Source organism: Orcinus orca, chromosome 15 (genome assembly GCF_937001465.1).
Source record: "Orcinus orca chromosome 15, mOrcOrc1.1, whole genome shotgun sequence".
In the NCBI taxonomy this organism is placed as follows: Eukaryota; Metazoa; Chordata; class Mammalia; order Artiodactyla; family Delphinidae; genus Orcinus; species Orcinus orca.
This window is the reverse complement of record NC_064573.1, coordinates 47420032-47446892: the sequence shown is the minus strand read 5'-3', so window position 1 is coordinate 47446892 and position 26861 is coordinate 47420032. Positions and strand designations below refer to the sequence as shown.

Here is a 26861-nt window from a genome sequence, read left to right as displayed (position 1 = left end):
AAGCAATGCTAGCTACTATAGTAGATGAGCCCACACAGTTTGCTTCTCTTTTTAAATTTAATTAAATTAAATTTAATTTATTTGGCTGTGCGGGGTCTTAGTTGCAGCAAGTAGGATCTTTGTTGCCACGTGGGGGATTTTTAGTTGAGGCATGTGGGATCTAGTTCCCTGACCAGGGATCGAACCCGAGCCCCCAGCATTAGAAGCGCAGAGCCTTAGCCACTGGACCACCAGGGAATTCCCCAGTTTGTTTCCCAATAACAAATCCCATTGTTGATTGCAATCCTCCAAGCGAAAATCTAGGAACTAAAAAAAAAAAAAGTCTAGGAGCCAAGACTCTTCCCATTTTGTGTCTCTGCCATCTTCAACATGCCATTTTCAAACACTCCCAAGACTTCTGTGTCCATTTAAGCTACCAAATGGGAAAGGATCTGAAGTATCAATTGTGATTTAAAAACAAAATACTCAGTATACTAGAAACAGAAGGGAACTTCCTCAACATGATAAGAACCCAAAGCTAACATCATATTCAATGGTGAAAGACAGAAAGCTTTTCCTCTAAAATCAGGAACAAGACAAGGACACCTACTCTCACCACTTCTATTCATCAGTGTATTGGACATTCTAGCCAGAACAACTGAGCAAGAAAAAGAAATAAAAGGCATCCAATTTGGAAAGGAAGAAGTAAAATCATCTTTGTTCACTGATGTTTATTAGTTCTAACAATTTTTAAATGGAATCTTTGGAGTAGAAAACAAAGTTGCAGGATAAAAAAATCAACAAACAAAAATTAGATGCATTTTATACACTAACAATGAACAATCCAAAAAGAAAATTAAGAAATTCCATTTACAACAGCATCAAAAAGAATAAAATTCTTAGGAATAAACTTAACCAAGGAGGCAAAAGACTTGTGCACTGAAAACTGCAAAACATTGCTGGAAGAAATAAAAGAAGACATAAATAAATGGAGAGACACCCTGTTTTCATAGATTGGAAGACTTAATATTGTTAAGATGTCAGTACTACCCAAAGCCGTCTACAGATGCAATGCAATCCCTATCCAAATCCCAGTGATTTTTTTTTGCAGAAGTAGAAAAATCCATCCTAAACTGAAAATTAAAGAAAAAGTACTGATTGTGGTTTCCTATGTCTTTGCTGACTAACATAAGCTAAACTAGTGTTTCTCATACTTTAATGTATATATGAATCTCTGAGGATCTTTTTAAAATGCAGGTTCTGATTCAATCAGTCTGAGGTAGAGCCCATGAGTCTCTTCTGTCAAGCTCCCAGATGACGGATGCTTAGGAGGCACTGGCATCACGTAAGTACTTGTTAGATCTCATTAGCTAAGTATTTAGGAGACATCTACACGTAGCCCCTACTATGGTCTGTGCGATCTCCCTTCCCCCACCTTCCCCATACCTCTTTGCTTCATCTCTTGCCATTCCTGCCATTTCTGCCATCCTTCATTCACCTCAAGCCACACTGGCCTCCCTGCTGTTCCTCATAAACACTAAGCAGGCTCCTGTCTCAGAGCTTTGAAACTAACTGTCCTCTGCCTGCAGCGCTCTACCCATACTCTAATGTGGACATGGCTTGCTCCTGTACTTCCTTCCATTTGCTGCACAAATGTCACCCTATCAGAGAGGTTTTCTCTGACCATCATTTATAAAGTAAGACTCCCACGCCCCAAACACCTAACACCTGAAATATGTGTTTGTATGTGTTTACTGACTGCTCCGCCCCATTAGAATTGTAAGTTCCACGTCTATTTTATTCGTTGGTGTACGGCCAGTGCCTAGAACAGTCTGAGCTTACAGTAGGTAGTTAATAAATACTTACTGAATGAATATTAGAGAGCCATTCATTTATATTACAACTTAAAAATCCAAAATCAGATACCAGTTGTTTCCATGTTTCTTACTTAAAATTACTGGCTAAGATGAGATTGTTCTTTGCTTATCTTATTCTAGCATAATATCATATTTGTTGATAATGGATAAAGTAATAGGAAAGAGGTTTTGAAAAGTTCTCCAAATGATGTGTTTGGTGAATTATAATTCTGTCTTTGAAATACATGTAACATGTGAGTGGATCACGTATATAAGGCTGGCCCACCTGCACTAGGAATTCAGGGACAATTCAAGGCCACCTTTTTTCAGACATGATATTTGCATTTTGCTGACTGTGTCATGTTTTCCTATGCCCACTTCAGTTGAGATCTTTTGGTTAAAAGAAACAAAGGTTCACTCCAGAAAGGATTCAAAGAAACAAGGGCCCTCATGGGGAATTACAAAACTGGGAACAACAACATCATTTTGCCTCCTAGGAATGGCCGCGTTAGAAATGTCAGCATCAGGAACTTTTGGATCTTAACTCTAATGTTGAAGCAGTAACAGGATCAGTTCCTTTCAGCACATCTGTTCTTCTCTCTTTACTGTCTGACTTTCTCAGTCTCATTTTCTTTCTTTAACTCACGGTTTATGCTAACTCATGGTTTCTTTTCCCTTATAACCTTCTAGCTCATACATGTGCATTATGGCCTCTCTAGCTTCTCTTTCCATTACAATCATGTAGCTTCAGCTTCCACAGTTAACTTCCCTTCTCTTTCCAAGGTTCCCAACTGCAATTCTGCACGACTAAATATGTTTGGACCAGCTGATATTTTTGCATCAGGCCTGGGTAGGGTCATTGTGGCCAAAGGAGTGGCTGCCCTTGGGCCAGCTTCCTGTTGCTTGTCCAGTCTGTGGTGGCCAGCAGCTTGGGGTCAAGTGGCTCCACCCCATGATGCCCTTTTCGTCAGTAAAGCAGCTCTATTGCAAGGGGCTGCGTATGTGACTGACCTGGGGAGAACACACATGCTTCCTCTCACAGAAAAGACTTTTCTCCTCCTCCTTTTCATCGATTGAGCTGACTCTGGAAACTTCTTATGACTCACCACAGGTAGCCCTCTCCAAGAAGCCTTTCCTCGGGCTTGATTAGAGGCCCGACCTCTGTGTCTCCAAAGTTCTTTGTTGCGACCTGTCTCATACTGTCTATAATTGTTTCACACTTGTATCTCCTAGTAGAATGTGGGCATCTCTGGCTGAGAAAACTATAGTTATTTTTCATTTAAAATATTTATGAAATATTATAAAATATTTATGGTATTATGTGTGCTAATTATCAATTTCTTGACTCTCAGCTACAAATCTGCCTTTCTTTGCCCTCTTTTGTGATAGCAGAGCTGGACCCTGGTAACATTTCTCCTTTGCCAGCTAATGAAATGTTACACTTCGCCAATAGAGGGCACTGACGTCACACTGCACAGCCACAGCAACAGGTAACTATTTGGCTTACGGATTCTGGTACTCCGCTGTTATGAAGTACAGATAACTCCAGTTACACCCGCAGCCCATGCTTTCCCCACCTTCAGGGGCTTTATAGACCAGCAATGGCCCATTTCAGCTGGCAAGTTTCTTCATCACTCCATGCCCCCTTGGAGGAGGTCTGAATCTCAGCCATGGGGACTGTTCCTCTCCTAATCCCTGGTTCTTTTAATGTCCACTCTCCCTCTAGCTGGAGGGTATAGATGCTTTTTTGCATCTGCTACTCTAAGGATGCCTTAGAGTCAGTCCTCTTCTACTCCTTTCAGTATCTAACCACCTTCTAGTAGCTAACAAATTTTTATATTAAATTTTCGCTCTTCAAAAAATTGATGTGGTATCTGTCCCCTGAATGGACCCTGGCTAATATAACATGTAGTGAGGCTTTTATTGGTATTTTTAAATGGACCCATAAATAAATAATTTATACTTTTCTCAGTTTTCATTTCTAACATGGTAAATATTGACAGGTACAATCCACACAGACAAAAGATTTTAGGGGTCCTCAGTAAGTTTTAATAGTATTAAAGTTTCCTGAGATGAAAAAGTTTGAAAACAGTTGCTTTATTGCAAGTCTTCTAAGAGTTTTGATATACAAATGCATTTGCAAATCTGAATTTAAACCCAGATCTAACGTACATAAAGCTTTAGGAGATGGTGAGGTCGACAACTTTTAAGTCCTGAAAACTTGAAACTTTTTTCTCATTCAGAAGTTTCTTAAAAAAAGAAAAAAAGAAAAGAATCACACCTTATCAGTTAACAATGTAATTAAAATGAAATACATTAGCTGGGATTACTTGACAATATAGGAAAGATATAATGAAGAATTTGTTGAAACTTAGAAGACAGAGTCTGTGGGAAGAATACCTGGAAACAGAGAGGTGATGGTGGGTGAAAGGTTTTAGCTGTTTTGCCTGGGACCTTGACTTCCTTCCTTCCTTCCTTCCTACCACAAAACCTCACGATACTGTGTCAGAAACTGCAGGTTAAACAGTAAAATAACAGACCTTTCTGAAAGAAACATGTGGAGTCTCAAGAGAAAGAGGGAAGTAAGGAATATACTAGGAGAATCTACTAGGAGGATCACCCAAGAGGAAAACAAACATAATGGGGGGTTTTGCTGGGGAGGGGGTCAAAGAAGACTTCCTTGGGAAAGTTCTTCCCCCGCCTCTTTGCCTGGCAAGAGGAGCATGGCACCACAAGAAGATGTGGGAAAAGGGAGGTGGTAGCCGGAAGTGATGCCAACCAGCGGTCACATCACGATGGGACCTCTATTCTACATTTGGGTTACTCCGGAGACACTGGGGGAGAGGAGGGGCACATGGTGACGGGGTGGGGGGCATGGAAACTTATTAATGATGCAAGAAACCACAAATTTTTGTTTTGGAGAGGCAAACATCAAACAATTAAACCACTTGAGGAAGTATTACATCAAGAACAAGACTAGGAACTCAAGGGGAGGTGTAGCTCAGTGGTAGAATGCGTGCTTAGCATGCACAAGGCCATGGGTTCAACTCCCAGCACCTCCATGTTTGATGGCAGCAAAAAACAAAAACCAAACATGGCCCTGAGCTGATGTGATGTCAAAGCCTTCATCTTGGGACTTTCCTGGCAGTCCAGTGGATAGGACTCCTTGCTTCCACTGCAGGGGGCATGGGTTCGATCCCTGATTGGGAAACTAGGATCCTACAGATCTGGCATGCTGCATGGCCAAAAAAACAGAACAAGACTAGGAAGCATATCATTGTTATTATTCAACATTCTCCTGGACATTATATCTAATCAATGTGATAACACTACAGAAACACATGATCTACAAATTCATTCATTCAGTCAAAAATATTTATGAAACACCTACTATGGGCCAGGCATTGGCCCATATATATGGGTATAGCAGTAAACAACAACAAAAGATCCCTGTCTTCATCAAGCATCATTCTAGAAGAGGCAAATTGAAATGTGACCTCTCAGCATTTCACCTAGTTCAACACTTTTATCTTGGCTTCCTGACTTCACCTGTTTTGATTTTTTTTGCCTTGGCTTCCTGACTTCACCCTTTTTGGTTTTTCCCCCTACCTCTCCAGCCTCTCCTCCTTCTCTAGTTCCTTTTATTGGCTTCTTTTTCTATGCTACCTTGAAATGCTGAGGTTTGATATGGGTTCTTCTCTCTTTACTGCACCTGCTCTCCTTCCATCATAACATTTACTCCCATTACTTCAAGTATAATCTATACTGTCAAGAAGTGCAGGTAGAAAGGTAATATAAAGCCTAGTTTTTGTTTCACTTTCAAGTTCCATTTGATCTTTCTTGAACTCTTGATCTTTTCCATCAGAGCTGCTCCATCTCCAATCTTCCCCATGGCTGTGAATGCAATCACCATCCACCCAATTTCTCAAGCTAGAAATGTTAGTCATTCTTAACACCTTCCACTCCCTAAGCTACTTTACTCAATTTACCACTAACACCCACAGATTTTTACCTCCAAGATATACTTCAAATCTGTCCACTGCTACCAACTTATTTCAAGCTGCCATCATCTCTCACCTGCAAGAGCCATCCAACTAGTTTCTTTGTTGCTTCTTTTGCCTTCCCCAAGTCCATTCTCCATATAATAACTAGAATGGTCTTTTAAGAATGTACATGACTCAGAAAATGATGGGGGTACATCAAAAGGATACAGGAAACAACTTAAAAAGGAGTTCTCACTGTCCAAATCTCGGACAATTTGAGAATCAAAATAAGTCATGGCAATTACCGATCATAGCCCATTGACTAAAAAAGAATGCATGAATCCATGCTGATACATACATAAGAGAAATGGGAAAACTATTTCTTTCAGTAGAATGTCAAACAATAATGTAGAAGAAATGAGTTTTAAAAAATCACTATTTTGTGGCCATCATAGTAATAACTGATTCAGCCAAGTCATTAATGGATGCTAAAATTAATAAGGCAAAGCTTGATGAAGAACAGCATATTTATATAGTCTCAAAATATGTCCCACCACATTGCTTATTAAATACAAAGAGGAAAAACAGTTAACTTTATGGTGAGAAACTTGGCGTATACCAACATAGACAAGTGATCAAATTTAAGGTAAACAGTAATAACGTAAACTTACATAATGTATCTCCTAATGTGACACAGAGGACATAACATCACTCATGCAGTATTCCTGTCAAAATGCATAACCTGAATCTGATCATGAGGAAACAACAAACAAACCCAATTGAGGACATTCTACAAAATAAAGGGTCTGTCGTTTTCAAAAATGGCACTATCATGAAAAAGAAAGGCAGAGAACTGTTCTACACTGAAGGAGACTGAGGAGATATAAAACTGTATGCAATGAAAGATTCTGGATTGGATCCTGGATTAGAAAAAAATTTTCTATAAAAAACATTATTGGGACAAAATGGAAAAAGATCTGTTGATTAAAGATCTGCTGACTAAATAGTTGTATCAATGTTAAATTTCCTACTTTTGTTATTTGTACTGTGGTTATATAAGTCCTTGTTTTTAGGAAATATAAACTGAAGTATTTGGGGGTAATGGGGTAAGTCTGCAACTTGCTTTCAAGTAGTTTAGGGGAAAAGTGTATATAGAATTGATTCTCATTATTTGTGGTGATTGTGTTCTATGAAGTCACAGAACACTGAATTAGCAAATACTAAAAAATCGTGACTAGGGGAAATACAGAGTTAGGTTCCTCTAAGCCTCTGGTCATAACATGTTTTTTTTTCCACCCTTCAATGTATCAACATGTCTTATGTGTTTCTGTTTAAAGATACCTTATTTAATATATATTGTTGATTCATTAACATTGAACTCACAACCAATAGCACTATAACTCATGCCTGAAAGAAGCGTATCTAACACATATATTCTCTGTAAGGCATGTAACCTAGGAACACTAGACAGCACTTCAGCACTGTGCCTGAGCACCATTTTAAACAGTGACATCATCAACAAAAAGTACAAAAATATGAAAAACATGGCACTAAATAGGCTGCAAAAAGGATACTTGTTTACAGTATGAGAGCTAAAACAAGAAGGCAGAGCCTTGTTTGAGCTCACCTGGGAATGTGCACATTTGGCAACTAAAATTTTCCCTCCTCTGCAAATGTCTGCAAAAGACCTTGCAAGTACCACAGGGCACGAGGGGAGGAACAAATAAATTTTAGGTAGGGGGTTTGGTAGGGGGTTTGAATTTGAATTTGCAAATACAGAATGTGTGAGTAATGAGGATCGAGTGAGTATGTTTACTATATATGCATACACACACACACTTATACACAAAGAGACAGAGCAAGTGATGAACAAATCAAAATGTTAAAATTGGTGAATCTGGATGGAGAGAATATGGGAATTTTAAGTACTATTTCTTGCAGCTCTTCTCTAAATTTGAAATTATTTCCAAATAAAAAGTTTTCAAACGTAAATTGATTCATTTTTACTCCTCTGCTTAAAATATTTCAATTGCTTTCATTTGCACATCACATGACCTTTAAGCCCTGAAGGTGGTCAAGCCCCTTTTGGCCTCTCCAAAGGTCATTTAGGCCACCCTTCCCCTAGTTGTCTCACAGGCATTTTTTTAATTCCTGGAACACTTCCCTATCTCCATAGCAAAATTAGATCCTATCCATTACCCTCTTTTGAAGCACCTTGTTCTTTTCTTTCATAGCATTTATCATAATTTGTAATTATACATGCAAACAACTATGTGTTTGTATTTCATAAACGTGTAAAATGATCATTATGAAGACATTTTAGAAGTATGGAACTATGCAAGTGACTTGCTTTAAATGTTTAAGCATGGAAAATTATTTCGGCAAAGGTAAGTTCTATAAGTTATATACAAAATCATACTTCACAAGCAAACAATGGACAAGGATTAGAAAGTAATATGCAAAAATTAGAATTCAGCCAGAATGATAGAATTACAAATGGTTAAATATAGAAATTGTTTTCTTTTTAGGTTCCTTTCAGTAAGAAAGAAAAATAATCCTAAATCAAACAATGATGATAATAACTCCCATGTTAGTGCTTAAAGGAACATTTTGGGGAAAAAAAAAGTCTCTCTAATTGCAGACTGCAGAATAGAATGGAGGGGCAAGGCTAGAAGCATGGACACAGCACAGTTAGTATAATTTAAGTGAGTGCACTTGGGTTGAACTAGAAGAGTGATGGTGGGAATGAGAGAAGTTGATGGATCACAGAGATATTACAGATATGATGCTGGGATTGACAGGATCTAAGACTGATTGAAACAGGGGTGAAAAAGAGGGAAAACTCAAGGTCAGTTCCTAATTTTACATCTTAGGCAACTGGAAAGGGGTTCATTGGTTCACTGAAATAGGATCATAGAAGAAAAAGCAGGTTTGAAGATGGCAGAATAAGTTTAGTTTGAACCTGTGGGCCATCCAGGTGAAGACAGTAGGCAGCTGTCTACATAAGTCTGGAAACCAGGAGAGAAACTGGGCCAAAGATAGATAGATCTGGAAGTCATAAACATATAGATAGAAATTAAGCCATGGAAGTGAATGTTATCACCCAAGGAAAGTATAGACTGAGAACAGAAAGCTGAAATATTACCCTCCTATTAGACACCAGGAATACACAGACAAGATAGAATTCCTGCCCCTGGCAGCCAGTCTAGAGGTTGGGATTGGAATAGGAGTTGGAGAAGTACTCTTTGTCTTTCTACTATGTATTAGATTCTCTCTTCTGGTTCTGAGATGAACATGACGCAGTCATGGAAGTTCACATGGAAGTTCACACATCAGGAAGTTCACAATTTAGTGAGAGAGGATAGACAAGAAAAACAACTCAGATACTACAGTGTGCTATGAGAGACGAAAGAGGCACTGAATTCATCCAGTGTAGGCTGTAGCCTGTTGAAGGCCAAATAGGAATTGGCCAGGTAAAACATGTTTCAGATGCGGAAGATCTTTGAAGGGATGTGAACCAATGTATGAAAAGGCATAAAGTTGAGAGAAAGTTTGGGGGTATTTGGGAAATTCCCGTAGTTACATATGGGCCAGTGGAAGGTTCCCAGCTTGGTGAAGTTCAGTGAAGTTTCTTGGATGCTATGCGAAGGAGACTAGGGAGTTTAGCTGTGTTTACAGATTTCAATTGTTACTAAGAATACATATTTTAAGAAAAAGCTTGTGTTAATTTTTGACTATGTTATGTAAATACTATTCATTCATTGTTAAAAGAATTAGAAAATACACAGAATTTCTTTTAAAAAGGATCACTTAGTTAACTAATGAGAACCTACTGCATAGTATAGGGAACTCTACTCAATGCTCCATGGTGACCTAAATGGGAAGGAAATCCAAAAACGAGGGGATATATGTATACTTATAGCTGATTCACTTTGCTGTACAGTAGAAACTAACACAATATTGTAAAGCAACTATACTTCAATAAAAATTAAAAAAAAAAAAAAAAAAAAGGATCGCTTAGAGTATCTCCAAATAGAGATGTCCTCTGTTAAGGGTTTGGTGTATAATCTAGATTTTCTTCTGAGTATATATCTAATCTGCTTATTGATTAAAAATTTGTTTTAATTTACAAAAAAATGGAGTCATACTTTGCATACTATTTTATAATCTTTTAAAAATTTTAACAATATACCATGATCATTTTTCCATAAATGTACCTCTAAATGTGTAAATCTCTTTTTTAAAAAAAATTAATTTTATTTATTTATTTATTTTTGGTTGAGTTGGATCTTTGCTGCTGCACGTGGGCCTTCTCCAGTTGTGGCGAGCAGGGGCAACGTTTCGTTGCGGTGCGTGGGCTTCTTATTGCAGTGGCCTCTCTTGTTGCGGAGCAGGGCTCTAGGCATCTGTAGTTGTGGTACATGGGCTCAGCAATTGTGGCCCGCGGGCTCTAGAGCGCAGGCTCAGTAGTTATGGCACATGGGCCTAGTTGCTCTGCAGCATGTGGGATCTTCCTGGACCAGGGCTTGAACCAGTGTCCTCTGCATTGGCAGACGGTTTCTTAACCACTGAGCCACTAGGGAAGTCCCTAAATGTGTAAATCTTAACGCTAATTAATATTCCATAGTGTGAATGGATCTCTTATGTTAGGATCATTCAGCTGCATTCACTTTTTCTAAGAGCAAGATTTCAAACACTAAAAATGTTAAAAAGTGTCTCAAACTTCACTGAATCTTTAATGAAGCCAGCAAAACTGGAAATCATTCATAAAGTCAAAACTCTTTAAGAGTCTGGACCACAGGAATTCCCTGGTGGTCTAGTGGTTAGGACTCTGTGCCAGGAGCCCAGGTTCGATCCTTGACTGGGATCCTGCAAGCCACTGGCCAAAAAAAAGTTCCAGTCACATTCCTTTAAGAGGAAGGGAATGACAGAGTGGTGTTCTGTTGCAGAAAGTATTTAAATGCTCTGATGCAAAACACAGATACTGGGACTAGGTTCAAGGTATAGAACTTGAAGGCCCACAGTTGTTCCTGGCTCGTTTTGAAGCTGAGGCCATAGCCATCTTAGTCAAACAGTTATGTTTTCTCCGGCAGATTTTTCAGCTGGTCTCATTTCACTGATAAAGAAGGCTTCCTACTTAAATTCTAGAGTAGTAAACTTTTATTCATTTTGTGAAGAGACTGTATGTACTTGTAAAATCAAGTGGACAATAAGAAAAACTTACATTGTCCACTCGATAACTGTACCCTAGTTAAATTATGTTTGTGTGTTTGTATGTAAAATAGTAAAATATTCAGAACATAAATTTTATATTTGTTCAATTTTGTTTTATTACCTGAGTTGATAAGCAGAATATTTGGACAATTAATGACTGAGTCCATCATTTAGAAGTCGCTATAATCTGAATGTTTGTGTCTCCCCAAAATTCGTATTTTGAAATCCTAATTCCCAAAGGTGATGGTATTAGTAGGTGGGGCTTTTGGGAGGTGTAAAATTATGACAGTGGAACCCTCATGAATGGGATTAGTACTCTGGACTAAGACAGAAGGTAAATGAATAAGTATTTTTCAACATCTTTAATTTTACAAATATTTTAACAGATAAATCTAATAAAATCAAGATATAATCTTCCCCCTACATTTTTTCTTTTCTTACATAGAGACAAAATGCATTTTGCCTTCCTATGTATCCTATTTTATTATTATAAGTTTCTATAGGAAGGAAATGTACTAAACATTATTATTGCTAAACTCCAAATATCAGGACAAGTGCTGGGTAAGGAGGAGTATATTTTTTTCAACTAGAAAATTAAAGTTTCCATTAGCAAGGCAAATTATAAAGCAAACATAAAAGAAAAATGTTCAAGGTCACCTTAAAAAGAAAGTATAGTTCCTCAAATCAAGCCTCTTAGTAACTTGATAGAGGTTATTTACATACCTAAATAAAGTATGTGAGTTGGAGGTGGGGTTTAATGGAAGTTTAGAAAAGGGTAGTTCTCAGAGCAAACTTCTGAGCCTTCCTTCCTCTAGCATTCACTGAACTATACTACACGGAGAGAGAAAAACCAAGGCTAAACAATTTGCCTATCTAGTAAAAAGCAGGTCTAAGATTCAAATCCACTAGATGGTTTTGCTTCACTGAAAATGTTGCATGGCTCCATTTAATTCATTCACTTAGCAAATTATTTATTAAATACCTTTTCTGTGCAAGGCATTTTGCCAGTGGCAATGGAGGATATAAGATGAATCAGACAGTTGTGGAGTAGTGGAAAGAGATGTACTTTGGCTTCATACAGACTGGTTAGATTCCCAGCTTCATGGATAAATTACTCTTACAGTTTTTAAGTCAGTAAAATGAGGTGGTAAAGAAAGAAAGAGAGGGAGGGAGAGAAAGAGAGAAAAAGAAAGAAAGAAAAAAAGAAAGAAAGAAAGGAGAAAGAAAGGTATCTCCTAAGACCAGCACGCAAAAGGTGCTCAATAAATTTAGTTTTCCTCTCTTCAACTCCACTTGGAGGGGTTTTCTGTAAGGTAAGTGATCAAGTAAGTCTTCATAAAATGGGGAATGTTGCGATTGATTTGGGTCATGAGATGGGTTCTTGATTTGGACTGGCTGAGATGTGGGAGATGGCAAATGCACTGACGTGTGAGGACTGTGAGTAGATCCTGTCTGTTGGAACATACAGGGAGGGACAGGACTAGAAGCCGTAAAGGTCACGTTGCCTGCCTACCTGCATAATCTATCTCATTCAGTATAGTGTCAGTTCCTAAAATATATAATATTAGGACACCAGCCTGAAATTAAGGCATCTTCTCTGATTAGATCTCTAAGGGACAAGTTTTCCCATATTTTACTTGTATTATTGATTCATTTGCCACACTCTTTTCACTTATTCAAAGAATATCTAGCATTGCACTTAAAATCTAAGCGCTAGAATCTGAGGATGTAGGAATCAAAAGACACTGTCCCAGTTTTCTAGCAGACAGAGATGTAAACAACTTAAATAAGCTCAGAGGTGACGGAGACATCTACAGCAACGCCAAGGAAGAAAGAGATTTTCCCTTGGGGCAGCTCAACCCTAAATTAATTATACGAAAATAGGCACATTTTACAGACTGTAAAATTATACGCCATGCTTAAACATTTAAAAGAAAGAAATGGAAGGTTTTTTTTCACAGTGTCAAATGCAATGCTCATTCTAACGACGCTATACAGCCAAGCCCGCAGAAAAAGTGAGGAAGCGTGATTGAGTTCTTACTTTGTTATCGTTCTCTGAAATCGGTCTTCCACACTGTTTCCTTAAAAAGTAGAAGCCTGTGGAAAGTATAGTCCGGGCTCTTCAAGGAACACGCAACTGGGGATACCAAGGAGAGAGCAGAACGCGGATACCGCAGTTTTCCAAGTGCTGTCTGGCCTCGCCACGTGGTAGATTTCTGGCAACTCGCCCCTCTTTCCTCAGGATTCAGAGGCGGATTCTAACGCCCTCTGGAGCCGTCCCTACTGACGTCACGAGCGCGATTCCAGTCTGTGGCCAATCACGCGGCCGGATTCTGGGGGAAGCCCGGGGCAGCGGCGGCAGCTGGTGCGCGTGCGCGAGGTCTCCGCGTGGCTATATAAACATGGCTGGCGTGGTCGCGCAGAGGGGCCGTGCAGAGCGCGCGTAGGGGGCTTTGGGCCGCTCTGGGTTTGTAGTTTTGAAATTTCTGGCGGGGGAATCCGCCGCGCAGAGTTTTGGTGGAAGGTGGGAGCCGAAGTGACGCCCTTCCGGGAGCCGCGCAGCCGGGCTCCGCTGCATCTGGTCGCGAGACTGAGGGGCCGGGTTGAGCCGGCGCACGTGTGAGCGCCGCTGAGGAAGCGGCGAGCGGCCGAGCAGGTGTGGCTGCCGGCGGGGCCGCGCGGACTGGAGGAAGGTCCGGAGCGCCGGGGTCCCGCTGTCCAGCCGGCGCCGGTCACTGACTCGTGTGGCGGCCCCGGCGCCTCTCCCTAGCGATGCTGTGGAGCCGGAACTGCACTGGAGTCGGCTGCCGCTTGTCAAGCGTCCCCTCGCCTGTGCTCCCGGAACGGCGGCGCCTCAGCTGCCGCTGATCCACCTGGGGATGCCCGCGGGCCTCACAGAACCGGCCGGCGCCGCTCCCCCAGCTGGTGTGGGCGCCTCCGGGACCGTGACCATGGCCCCCGCCGCGGCTCTGCCAGTCCGGGTGGAGAGCACTCCGGTGGCCTTGGGCGCCGTGACTAAGGCTCCTGTCAGTGTCTGCGTGGAGTCCACGGCGCCCCAGCCGCTGCGGTCCCCCGTGGGGACCCTGGTGACTAAAGTGGCTCCTGTCAGTGCTCTTCCTAAACTCAGCAGCGGCCCTCGTCTGCCAGCTCCTCAGATTGTCGCTGTGAAAGCACCCAACACCACAACAATCCAGTTGCCTGCTAATTTTCAGCTTCCTCCAGGTATGTCGCTCACCTTTTCCGGCTTATCCCTCGGGCCGGCCAGCGGTGACACGGGAAACGTCGCAGCCCGGGATTGCGCCTTCTCGCTGGGAGTTATAAAAAACTCAGCCAAGAGAACCTTTCATAATCTTGACTTTGCGGGGCAGTGATTTGGCGTTACAATCAAGATAGCATCTTTGAGTCCTTACTGCATAGTTTTTCTTTTCCTGTTTAAAGAGAGCATCTTTTCCCTTAAGTGACACAGGACAAGCTGGAGCAGCCTGTTCAGGAGGGCCTTTGAGGCACTGGCTCTTAGGTGCGGGAAGATAAGGAGTATCGCTAAAGTTTATTTTCATATGGAGAAAGGATCAATTTTTATATCCACACGCTTAGATTACTATGTTAAAAAAGTGTTTTTAAAAGGCTCTTGTGTGTTAAGACCGAAAGTGAATTTTAAATTTAAACAAGCCTAAGTAAGTTTACTGCTTAGAAATGAATAATGTTGCTTCCCGCACAATTTTCAGATGTGTGATGATTGTAAGTAACTTTGAGTTAGAAGGAGCCCTCTCACAGGGAGCAAATGCCAGAGTTGACAGGTCAGAGCCATGAGGTGGTTATTTGTGAAGCATTGTGTGAATGCTACCGTTAATGAGCCTGTGACTACTTTTTATACTAGAGTGTCCTCTGTGGGGCTGTTTTTCATGACTGAGGCAAAGGTTTTGCTTTGTGATCATTTGCATATTGTAAATGTGCAGAATGGTGTTGGAGTGTTCTACCTTGTTTTCTTTCCTCAAATGAAAGTCACTTGGAATTTCAGTGGGGAAAAAAGCACGTGTTATCTTCTTTGGAAAAAAACTCTACTCATAATTTGATTATTCTCTATGTATTTTGCTGAGCAGCAATGGGCACTCTGACCCCCAAAGGTGGTAAAGAAGTGGAAGCATTTGGTTCACGTGATGTCAGTTTCCCCTAGCAAAATGAGGGTGCCTCTTTTGTACCTAATGTTCTGTTGTAGCTGTGTTTTAGTTTTGTATTGTACACGAGGTACCTACACTTAAGGCTGTGTGCACCACTGGATGCATTTTCTGCTGGTTCTAAATTGTCCTCCTACATGCACTCTTATAAAGTAGCTATGAATGTGTTTGAATGAAATTACTCCTAATTTGTTAAAAACAAAATTCCTATCTAGTCAGTGAAGTTGGTTTAGAAACAATCAAAAAAGTATTAAGAGAGAAGAACTTTCAGGAGTGGAAACTTGCTGGTAAGTGGGAATGGATCACTTATTGAGGGCGTACTGTGCTAAGCACTTTTGAAAAAAATTGAGCTACAATTGACATACAACATTATATTGCTGGGCACTTTTCATCCATTATTATTTTTATACATTATTTATATTCTTTTATTTGCTGGTCATAATAGATAGATAGCAAATAAGGAAAAAGGTCTCTGAGGGTAAAGAATTTGCCCAATGCCAGACAAGTCATAGATGTCAGAGGGAATTTGAATTCAGGTCTGTTTAACTCCACTCTTTCCGCAACACTGTGCTTACCACTTGGTGTGTGTACAATATGCCTCCTTGCGTAGCAATGTTAAAAGGCGATTTATAGCATTTTAGAGCCTGATCTTTTTATTACACAGAGAAACAAAAACTGAAACTTGCTAGAGCAAAACAGCAGCAAACCGGGACCACAGCCTAAGTATGCACTACACTATAACTTGTTATGCTGTCGACCATGGATAAACTCCCACAAAAGAGAGGAGATAAATTGCCTTTAGTTGTTATTTAGAGAGGAGGTGAGAAGTTACCTTGAAGAGCAGCTTTTGGAATTTCTGCTGAGGTGTGGCAGAAGAACATACTCATATTTGTGCTCTCACAGATGCACAATAAGATAACCAATACTTGAGGAATGATATAGAAACACTGATTAAAATAACATTTTAAAAAGGTCTTGTTCTACTTCTTTTATATACTGAGGATTAGCAGAGGATTGCTCAAGGATGCTTAAATTACATAGGAGTCAGCTCTGATTTTCCCAAGGTAATGAATACTTTAAGTATTTGATTTCTCTTTACTTCAGAATTTCCTCTGTGAACAGAACTAGTTTTTAAAAAATATGCATATGCACCACAGGTTTTTCTAGGGAGCAGGAGCTGGAAACAAAAAGGGGGGCATTGTGAGGAAATGAAAGAAACTGTAGCAAAGCCCTGAAGATTATTCTGTTGAATATTTTTGGTAATCTCTTCAGTCTTCTTTTTTATGAATTTGTGGGATTTAGACCAGACTGTGGCTCTTTCCGTTTTTGGTATTCTGTGTCTCTTCTATAATGTATTTCAGAGTGATGAGTAAGGACTTGATTGCTTCTTTTGTGTCATAGACTGTGCTTCATAAATTCTGCTTCTCAGTCTTACTATACAGAAGTTTGTGAAAAGTTGCTTGTGAAATGGTTCTGGTCCTTTTTCATCAACTCCTTCATGCTGAGACATGGTATAGGTTTTGCATTTCTCAAATTCCTGAATTAGTTCCTGGATAATCTCCGTGGTTCTTGTTTCCACCCTAGCTTTATCAAAGGAATATTACATGATCATCTGCTCCCACAGTTGTAACAGTGCTCCTGGACATCATTAAATGAGAGGCAATTGTCTTCAGTGCTCACCATATGCGCCCTCCACAGTTTGGATTTCAAAGGCTGTGAAGTCGCTTTAATTCATATTTGAGTTAGAAAGACTCAAAGGTTGTGGACCTTAAGGCATTAATAACAACTACCACCAATAACTTTAAAATTCATAAATTTGCTCATATTGTCTCATTTGATCCCTTTAACTGTCCTGCAAAGTAAGTATAAGTCTCTCAGTCCACAAACATGGGATACCTTTCCATTTATTTAGATGTTTAATTTCTTTCAGCAACAGTTTGTAGTTTCCACAGTATTGCTTTTGCACTTATTTTCTTAAATTTATTCCTAAAGTATATTATTTTTGATGCTATTATAAATAGAATTTTTTTTCTTAATTCCATTTATAGTTAGTCATTGGAAATGTATAGAAATACAGTTGATTTTTTTAAATTGATCTTGTATCCTCTTCCTAGCTGAACTTGTTCATTAATTTTAATGGCCTTTTTCGTGGATTTGTTTGGATTTTTATATAGAAGATCATAATATATGTGGATAGTTTTACTTTCTATTCTGGATGCCTTTTATTTTATTTTCTTGCTTAATTTCCCTGGTTAGAACTCTCAGTATAATGTTAAATAAAAGTGATAGTGATTGTAGGCATCTTTGTCTCATTCATCTCAAATGTTCCTGATCTTAGGGGAAAAGCATTTAGTCTTTCACCACTAAGTATGGTGTTCGCTGTGGGTCTTAAACCAACCTTGCATACTGAGATAAATATCACTTGGTCATAGGGTATAACACTTTTTAAATGTTGCTGGATTCAGTTGGTAGTACTTCGTTGAGAATTTTTGCATTGGTATACATAAGACATTTTGGTCTCTAGTTTTCTTGTGATGTCTTTGTTTGGTTTTAATATCAGGGTAATACCGACCTTACAGAATGAATTGACACGTTTCCTCTTATGTTTTTTTTTATTTTATTTTTTATTTATTTATTTTTTTGCGGTACGCGGGCCTCTCACTGTTGTGGCCTCTCCCGCTGCGGAGCACAGGCTCCGGACGCGCAGGCTCAGCGGCCATGGCCCACGGGCGCAGCCGCTCCGCGGCATGTGGGATCCTCCCCGACCGGGTCACGAACCCGCATACCCCGCATCGGCAGGCGGAGTCTCAACCACTGTGCCACCAGGGAAGCCCCTCCTCTTCTGTTTTTTAGAAGAATCTGTGAAGGATTTATTTTTCCTTAGATGTTTGGTAGAATTCATCAGTGAAGCCATCTGGAACTGAGCTTGTCTTGTGGATACTATTTTTGATTATTAATTCAATCTGTGTTTGTTAGAGATCTATTCAGGTTGCCCATTTTCTGAAGTTAGTTTTAGTAGTTTATGTGTTTCTAGGAATTTGTCCATTTCATATTATTTATCCAATTTATTGGGTTATAATAGGCCATAGTATTCTGTTATAATCCTTCTTTCTGTAAGATTAGTGGTCACATCCCCTCTTTCATTCCTAATTTTAGCAGATTGAGCCTTCTCTCCTTTTCTCTTAGTTAATCTAGGTAAAGATTTGTTAATTTTGTTGGTCTGTTCAGAGAACCAACTTTTGTTTTGATTTTTCTCAGTTGTTTTTCTGTTCTCTATTCTATTGATCCCTGCTCTAATCTTTATTAATTTTCTTTCGTCTGCTTGCTATAGTTTTTATTTTGCTTTTTTCCCCAATGTCTTAAGATAGGTTAAGTTATTAATTCAAATAATCGTTCTTTTCTTTTATTTTTTTTTGAAATGCAAATATAATAATGTCTCTCCTACGTGAAATCCTTCAGGGCTTCCCACATCTCTTCAGATCTTTTTTTTTAATATATAAATTTATTTATTTATTTATCTATTTTTGGCTGTGTTGGGTCTTCATTGCTGCTCGCGGGCTTTCTCTAGTTGCGACGAGCAGGGGCTACTCTTCATTGTGGTGCGCGGGCTTCTCATTGTGGTGGCTTCTTTTGTTGCAGAGCGCGAGCTCTAGGTGCGCGGGCTTCAGTAGTTGTGGCTCGCAGGCTCTAGAGCGCAGACTCAGTAGTTGTGGTGCACGGGCTTAGTTGCTCCGTGGCATGTGGGATATTCCTCGACCAGGGCTTGAACCCGCGTTCCCTGCATTGGCAGGCGGATTCTTAACCACTGCGCCACCAGGGAAGCCCTAATCCTTCTTTTAAAATAGAGGGATTTACAACAACAGTTCACCTGTGTACAACACAGGTTTGAACTGCACAGGTCCACTTATGCTCAGATTTTTTTCAATAAGTGCATACTATGCTACTACATGAGCTGCAATCAGTTGAATCTGTGGATGCGGAACTTCAGATATGGAGGGCCAACTGTAAAGATACATGCAGATTTTCAACGGAACAGGGGTGTGGGGCGTCAGTACCTCCAACCCCCATGTTGTCCGGGGTCAGCTGTATAAATTTTCCTTAAACACTACTTTAGCTGCATCACATAAATTTGGGTATGTTGTGTCTTCATTTTCATTCATCTCAAAGTATAGTCCAGTTTCCCTTGTGATTTCTTAACTGACCAACTGGCTACTTAGCAGTAATTAATTTCTACATATTTGTGAGTTCCCCTAATTTCTTTTTGTTACTGATTTCTAATTTCACTCCATTGTAGTTGGAGACCACACATTGTATGATTTCAGTCCTTTTAAATTTATTTCAACTTGTTTTATATCCTAGCATGTAGTCTATCCTGAGACTGTTCCACATACACTTAAGAAGAATGCTGTTGTTGGGTGGAGTATACTATTGATGTGTTTTAGGTATGGTTGGTTTATAGTGTTGTTCAAGTATTTGATTTCCTAGTTGATCTTCTACCTAGACATCTATCTTTCATTGAAAGTAGAGTGTTGAGGTCTCGCAAGTATTATTGTTGAATTCTCTATTTTTTTCGTTCGTTTATGTCAACTTTTCTTCATATATTTTGGGCTTTGTTGTTTGGTGCATATATGTTTGTAATTGTTAAATCTTCCTGATCCATTGGCTGTTTTATCAATTATAAAGTACCCCTCTTTATCTCCAGTAACACATTATGTTTTACTCTATTGTCTGATATTAGTATGGCCACTCCAGTTTTCTTATGGTTGCTGTTGGATGATATGTCTTTTCTGTCCTTTTACTTTGACCTTTTTAGTGTCTTTGAGTCTAAAGTGTGTCTTCTGTAGGCAGCATATAGTTGAATCCTATTTTATAATTGGGTGTGACACTTTTTGCCTTTTGATTGGATTATTTAATCCATTCACATTTAATGTTACTGATATAGTTGGGTTTAAGCCTGCCATTTACTTTTGTTTCTATATATTTTCTCTTTTTTGTTCTTCCTCTGTTCCCTCTTTCCTTTGCATTAAGTGAATATTTTCTAGTGTAACATTTTAATTTCTTTATAATATTTTTTAAGAATATATATATTTTGGGCTTCCCTGGTGGCGCAGTGGTTGAGAGTCTGCCTGCCGATGCAGGGGACACGGGTTCGTGCCCCGGTCCGGGAAGATCCCACATGCCGTGGAGCAGCTGGGCCCGTGAGCCATGGCCGCTGAGCCTGCGCGTCCGGAGCCTGTGCTCCACAACGGGAGAGGCCATAACAGTGAGAAGCCCGCGTACCGCAAAAAAAAAAAAAAAAAAGAATATATATATTTTTTAGTGATTGCTCTTGGGCTTACAATATACATCTTATTAGAATTTACTTCACATTTATATTAACTTGTTTCAGTGAGATGTAGAAACATTTTTCCTATTTAGCTCATTTCCCTCTTTTTTATTTTTGTGCTATTATTGCTCTACATATTGCATCTAGATATGTTACAAACCCAATAATACCTTGTTATAATTATTACCTTATGTAATTATATGTCTTTTAAAGATGCTGACAGAAGAAAGGAGCACAAGGATATATTTGTAGCATTTGTTTTATTACCTTCTTATTTACCATTCCTAGTTTTCTTCATTTGTTCCTATAGATTCCAGTTACCATCTGAAGTCATTTCCCTAGTGCAGTACAACTTTGCTCCTGACCACTTTCTTTGTGTTATTTTGTTCACAAATATGTTACATTTCTAATATGTTATAGGTTCAAGAATACAATTATATATATTGTTCTATATAGTTGTTTTTTAAACCCATTAAGATAAAGCAGTAATATGCATATAAATTATATAATTAACTTTACCAGTGCCCTTTTCATGTGAATTTGAGTTAGTTTCTGGAGTCTCTTGTTTTCAGCCTGAAGAACTTCATTTAGTATTTCCTGTCTGGTTTGTCTGCTAGCACTCAGTCCTCTAAGGAGGATGTCTTTTTTTTTACGTTTTTATTGGGGTATATTTGATTTACAATGCTGTGTTAGTTTCAGGTGTACAGCAAAGTGAATCTGTTTTACATATACATATATCTACTCTGTTTTTAGATTCTTTTCCCATATAGGCCATTACAGAGTATCGAGTAGAGTTCCCTGTGCTATACAGTAGGTTCTTACTAGTTATCTATTTTATATATAGTAGTGTGTATATGTCAATCCCAGTCTAGGATGTCTTTATTTTGTCTCCTTTTTTGACAGATATTTTCAGGGAATGTCTGATTGTTGGTTGATAGTTGTTTTTTTTTGTTTTTTCCCCAGCAAGTGGAATGTGTCATACCCCTGCTGTCTGGCCTCCATTGTTTCTAATGAGAAGTTAACTGTTAATCCTATTAATGCAGTACTCTTGTACATTTTTCTCCTGGTGTTCTCAAGATTTTCTCTTTGTACATTTTTATCATATTGTGTCTTGGTGTGGATCTCTTTGCATTTATCTTACTTAGAGTTTGTTGAGCTACTTGGATGTTTAGATTATTTTTCATCAAATTTGGGAAATTGTCAGCCATTATTTCTTTGAATATTTTTTCTGTTCCTATCTCTCTCTCTCTCTCTTTCTCTCCCCCCCTCCCTCCTTCCCCTCCCTCCCCCGCTCTTTCTGGTACTCACATTATGCCCATGTTGGTGCGCCTATCATTGTCCCGCGTTTCTATGAAGCTCTGTTCATTTTTCTTCATTCTTTTTTCTCTCAGTTCTTTGGATTGCATAATCTCTATTGAACTATCTTCAAGTTCACTGACTTATCTTCTGTTCATTCAAGTCTGCTGTTAAGCCTCTCTAGTGAAATTTTTATTTCAATTATTGTACTTTTTTTTTTTTTTTTTGCGGTACGCAGGCCTCTCACTGTTATGGCCTCTCCCGTTGCGGAGCACAGGCTCCAGACGCGCAGGCTCAGCGGCCATGGCTCATGGGCCTAGCTGTTCTGCGGCATGTGGGATCCTCCCGGACCGGGGCATGAACCCGTGTCCCCTGCATCGGCAGGCAGACTCTCAACCACTGTGCCACCAGGGAATCCCTCAGTTATTGTACTTTTTAACTACAGAATTCCTTTTTTAATGATATTTATTTCTCTAATGTTATTCTCTATTTGTTGAGATAATCATCATCATATCTTCCTTCTTTAAGCATGATTTCCTTTAGCTTCTTGACATATTTATAACAGTTACTTTGATGTCTTTGTTAAATCTAACATCTAGTCCCTCATAGGTGGTTTCTGTTGCCTGCCTTTTTCTGTGTCACTTTTCTTTTTCTTTGTATGTCTTGTAATTTGTTAAGCAAAACTAATATATATATATATATATATATTTTTTTTTTTAAGATGTTGGGGGTAGGAGTTTATTAATTAATTTATTTATTTTTGCTGTGTTGGGTCTTCATTTCTGTGTGAGGGCTTTTTCTAGTTGTGGCAAGCGGGGTCCACTCTTTGTCATGGTGCACAGGCCTCTCACTATCGCAGCCTCTCTTGTTGCAGAGCACAGGCTCCAGACGCGCAGGCTCAGTAGTTGTGGCTCACAGGCCTAGTTGCTCTGCGGTATGTGGGATCCTCCCAGACCAGGGCTCGAACCCGTGTCCCCTGCATTGGCAGGCAGATTCTCAACCACTGCGCCACCAGGGAAGCCCCAAAACTAATATAGCAAGTCTAGATACTGGTCTTTACTCCCCTGAGTGGGTTATTGTTGTTTGTTTGTTTATTTTTTTAAATTGCTGTGTTATTTTAGTGAAGTCTATTTTCCTCACAGGGTACAGCTTTGGGCATAAGCACAGCCACCCTGGGATGACAGTGGTTTTAGCAGGGCTCTTTTTGACTGTTTCTTTCTCTGATCTCTCTGTTAAGATTTCTACTTCAGCTGGTGTCATGCATAGCTGTTAGGCTCCACTCATTGCCAGCCAGTTACCCTCTTGTTTTCAACAGTGCCTTAGAGCCTAACTTCCTCCATAGTCTGATTCAATTAAATGTGGACTCCTTTACAAGGGGTAGTTTTTGAGGTCATTGCTTGAGGTTCTCACCCCAGAAGGGCCCTTCTTAGTTGTTTCTTTATCTTGTTCTCTCTGATAAACTGGAGATATGCCTGTGACTTAGCTTATATCTGTCATGAAGATACCAGAAACCTTTTAATTGTTCTGTTGTACTTGAGAGTGACCTTAGCCTTGACCTTTCCCACACTCTGTTGGAAATAAAGTCAGTTTCTTTTGGGAGATGTTTGGAGCAAGTACCCAGGGCTGTGGCATGTTTCTTTCTGAGTGATATCCATGTTTTAGAAGTGGGATACTGGGCATGGTGGTAGCCTCTGGTCTTCTCTGCTTACCTCTTCCATTGTGGGACCTCCACCCTATGAAAGAACTGGGGTGAGGGTGATTGGGCCCCAAGTATTCTCTGAGCCATCCCTGGGGTAGAGCCTTCCCTTTCTGAGTAGGGATGGGTGAAACAAGAAGCCTGGAAACTCTTGGATGCACTTATTTCAAATTTGTTCTCTTCTGTATGCAAGTTGGGGTGGCAGAGATGGGAAATGCTAGTGGCCTGCTTCTCCCAGCGAGATACCATAGCCCTCAACTGGGAGTTTGGGAAAGACGGAGGCCTTATGTTGTCCACAATGCCTGAACTGAGAAGGGAGAGGGAGTGGGTCATGGTTCAGATGCCACAGATTCTTGCTGTTCTGAGTTTTAGTAGATTCTCTTTAATAATTGTCTAGTCATTTTCTGTATGCCTTAGGGCATTTCCAAAGACTTTAAATGGTTGTTTTTAAAAATAATTTTCACGTTATGCTTGTTTTGCTGGGGAGTGGCTTTATTGAGCTCTTCATGCTGCCATTCCAGAAATGGAACTCCAGCTATGAATATTCTTGTTTGTACCTCCTACTTACATGGACAACAATCTCTTTACGTTAGAAATACTGGGTTAGAGGGTATGCAAATTGGAACCAGTTTGGCACAACAATGTAGAGTTGAACAAAGCAGTTGTACCAAATTACACTACCAGCCTAAAGATGTTGAGAGTTTTTGTTGCCACACATCTCTCTAACACTTAATATTGTCACTGGACTTCTTAATTTTTTTCTCTCTAGGTAGATATAAAGTGATATCTCACTGTGGTCTTAATTTACCTTTCCCTGTCACTGATATCTGTGTTTCTTTTTTGCATTTTGGATATTTGTTCATTGAATATACGTGAACTAAAATTTTCTCCAATTTTTTTTTTTAGTTTATTTATTTTTAAAAATTTATTTATTTTTGGCTGTGTTGTGTGTTTGTTGCTGCACAGGGGCTTTCTGTAGTCGCTGTGAGCAGGGGCTACCCTTTGTCACAGTGCGTGGGCTTCTCATTGTGGTGGCTTCTGTTTGCAGAGCACAGACTCTAGGCACGTGGGCTCAGTAGTGTGGCGCACAGGCTTAGTTACTCCACGGCATGTGGGATCTTCCTGGACTGGGGATTGAACCCGTGTCCCCTGCCTTGGCAGGTGAATTTTTAACCACTGCGCCACCAGGGAAGTCCCCAAATTTTCTCCAATTTTGTGGTTTGTCTTTTTACCTGAAGATGTCTTTTGCTGAACAACAGTTTTTAAAATATAGTTGTATGTATCAAACTTTACTTATTTAAGAAATTTTTCCCTATCCCAAGTTCAGAATGACAGTTTTCTACATTGTCTAAAAGTTTAAAAGTTTTTACTTTTTATCCTTGTATCCTTAATGCCCTTGGGTTTTTGTGTATGGTGTGAAACTTTTCATCTTTTCCATTAGTTAATTGAGCAAGCCCTATTTATTGAATAGTAGCTCTTTTTCTCACTGATCTGCAGTGCTTTTAGAAAAATTTGATATGACGTATCTGCAGGCTATTTGGGGTCTATTTGGGGGTTTTCTTTCTACTCCATTGGTCAGTTTGTGTAGTCTTGTGCTGTTACCATACCATCTTACTGTAGCATTATAAATAGTTTGATGTCATGAGGAAAAGTGTTTTGCCTTCTTCAGGAGTATCTTGTTCATATGTTTAGACTTTTAATATTTTAAATAGCTTTGAGTGACAACATTTTTTCCATATTATATATCTTAATTAGTAGACATGGAATTCAGTATGTACTAACTAACCACTTATTCAGAACACTTTATAGCACTGAAAGAAGGGGAAGAAGAATATGTGATGATTATACTTTATTAGCTCACATTTTGTTTTCTTTTAACTATAGGAACAGTTCTGATCAAAAGTAACAGTGGTCAGTTGATGTTGGTATCTCCTCAGCAAGCTGTAACAAGAACCGAGACCACAAGTAACATAACTTCAAGGCCAGCTGTACCAACGAATACTCAAACAGTCAAAATCTGTACAATGCAGGTAATGTACATTAAAGTTTTTTTCATCCTCCTCAGTTTTCCAGCAGTTATCTTCATATAAATTTGTATGTATTTGCCAGTAAAAATATAGAAGAGAAGATTCTGCTCGACTTTTTGAATTAAGCTACTTTCTTTGAATATGTTAATTTAATCTAGGTGTTTGGTTTTGTCGTTTGGCAAAACTAATAAGTTAATCTTCGTACTCAAAGATTTTGTCGTCCTCAAGGGGATGTTCAAAGGGCTATGTGCATCTCTAAACGGGAAGAAAATAGCCATTCTGCTTCAATTTTAATTTGTGGTAAAACATTAACACTACAATTTATAATATTCTTTTTTATCCATATCATATAGGAATTACCTTTAAAAAAATTAGAAATCTGCTGTAATATTTCATTAACTTGGCATTATTAGAAGATGATTTATTTTACATACGTGATCATCTTTCTAGGTAACTAAAGCTTATCGTGTGTGTGCCAGAGTTAAAAAGTATATTTTTATGAGCATCTTTCTTTGGTTAAACAGAAAATGTGGAATGTAGTATAGTATTTTCTTGATGAAGCAGGCTCATCCTAATAAAAAGTTTCATTTTATTCTGTGGTAATATCATTCTTTGCCAGTTTCCCCCAACCCACTCTCTCATAATTTGATTCTAGGTTCTCAGCCAGTCATTTTCTCTATTGCTGTATCTGTCAATGATAGCTGCTTCTTCCCTTTCTTGTTTGCTATGGGTTGAGGAGATAGGTTAGCAGACTTTTGTTTATAATAATATATTAAATAAGAATCTAAGGGGGAGGGGCAAAATAGAGGTAGAAGATGAAGAGATACAAACTACTGTATATAAAATAAATCAGCTACAAGGATATATTGTACAACACGGAATATAGACAATCTTTTAAAATAACTATAAATGGAGTATAACCTTTAAGAATTGTGAATTGACATGTTGTAAACCTGAAACTTATATAATACTGTACATCAACTATACTTCAATAAAGAAAAATGATAATTATGTGATGTGATATAGTTGTTATGGCGGGAATCACACTGCAATATATAAATATATCAAATCACATTGTACACCTTAAATTTACACAATGTTCTATGTCAATTATATCACAAAAAATAAAGTTTAATTAAAGTTATTTTTAAAAAAAGACTAAAAGGATACCAACAATAGAAATGACCAAAAAAAAAAAAAAAAAGTATCTATATGTTTTCTGTGTGAGCCAAAGAGTAAAATTCAATATTTTAATGCAGAAATACTGTGATATTTATCTGTTTAATCAGTTGCCTCTTTAGGAATAAGA

The 26861-nt window shown here is 39.0% G+C and overlaps 1 protein-coding gene and 1 non-coding gene across 4 annotated transcripts in view; both read left to right on the top strand.

The window, feature by feature from the left end:
* The first annotated feature begins 4825 nt into the window (after nucleotides 1–4825).
* On the top strand, nucleotides 4826–4897 carry TRNAA-AGC (transfer RNA alanine (anticodon AGC)). Its single transcript has one exon. It is a non-coding gene; the product is annotated as a tRNA-Ala (tRNA).
* An 8539-nt stretch (nucleotides 4898–13436) lies between these two features.
* Nucleotides 13437–26861, top strand: part of TAF4B (TATA-box binding protein associated factor 4b) — a 129982-nt gene continuing 116557 nt past the window's right edge. The window contains exons 1-2 of one of the 3 annotated variants that reach the window (XM_049697674.1): nucleotides 13437–14254; nucleotides 25410–25555. In XM_049697674.1, coding sequence (XP_049553631.1) covers nucleotides 13912–14254; nucleotides 25410–25555 — 489 coding nt within the window. In that variant the 5' untranslated portion in view covers nucleotides 13437–13911. The remainder of the gene's footprint in view (nucleotides 14255–25409; nucleotides 25556–26861) is intronic. The other 2 variants (XM_049697673.1, XM_004273733.3) reach the window with 2 other exon arrangements.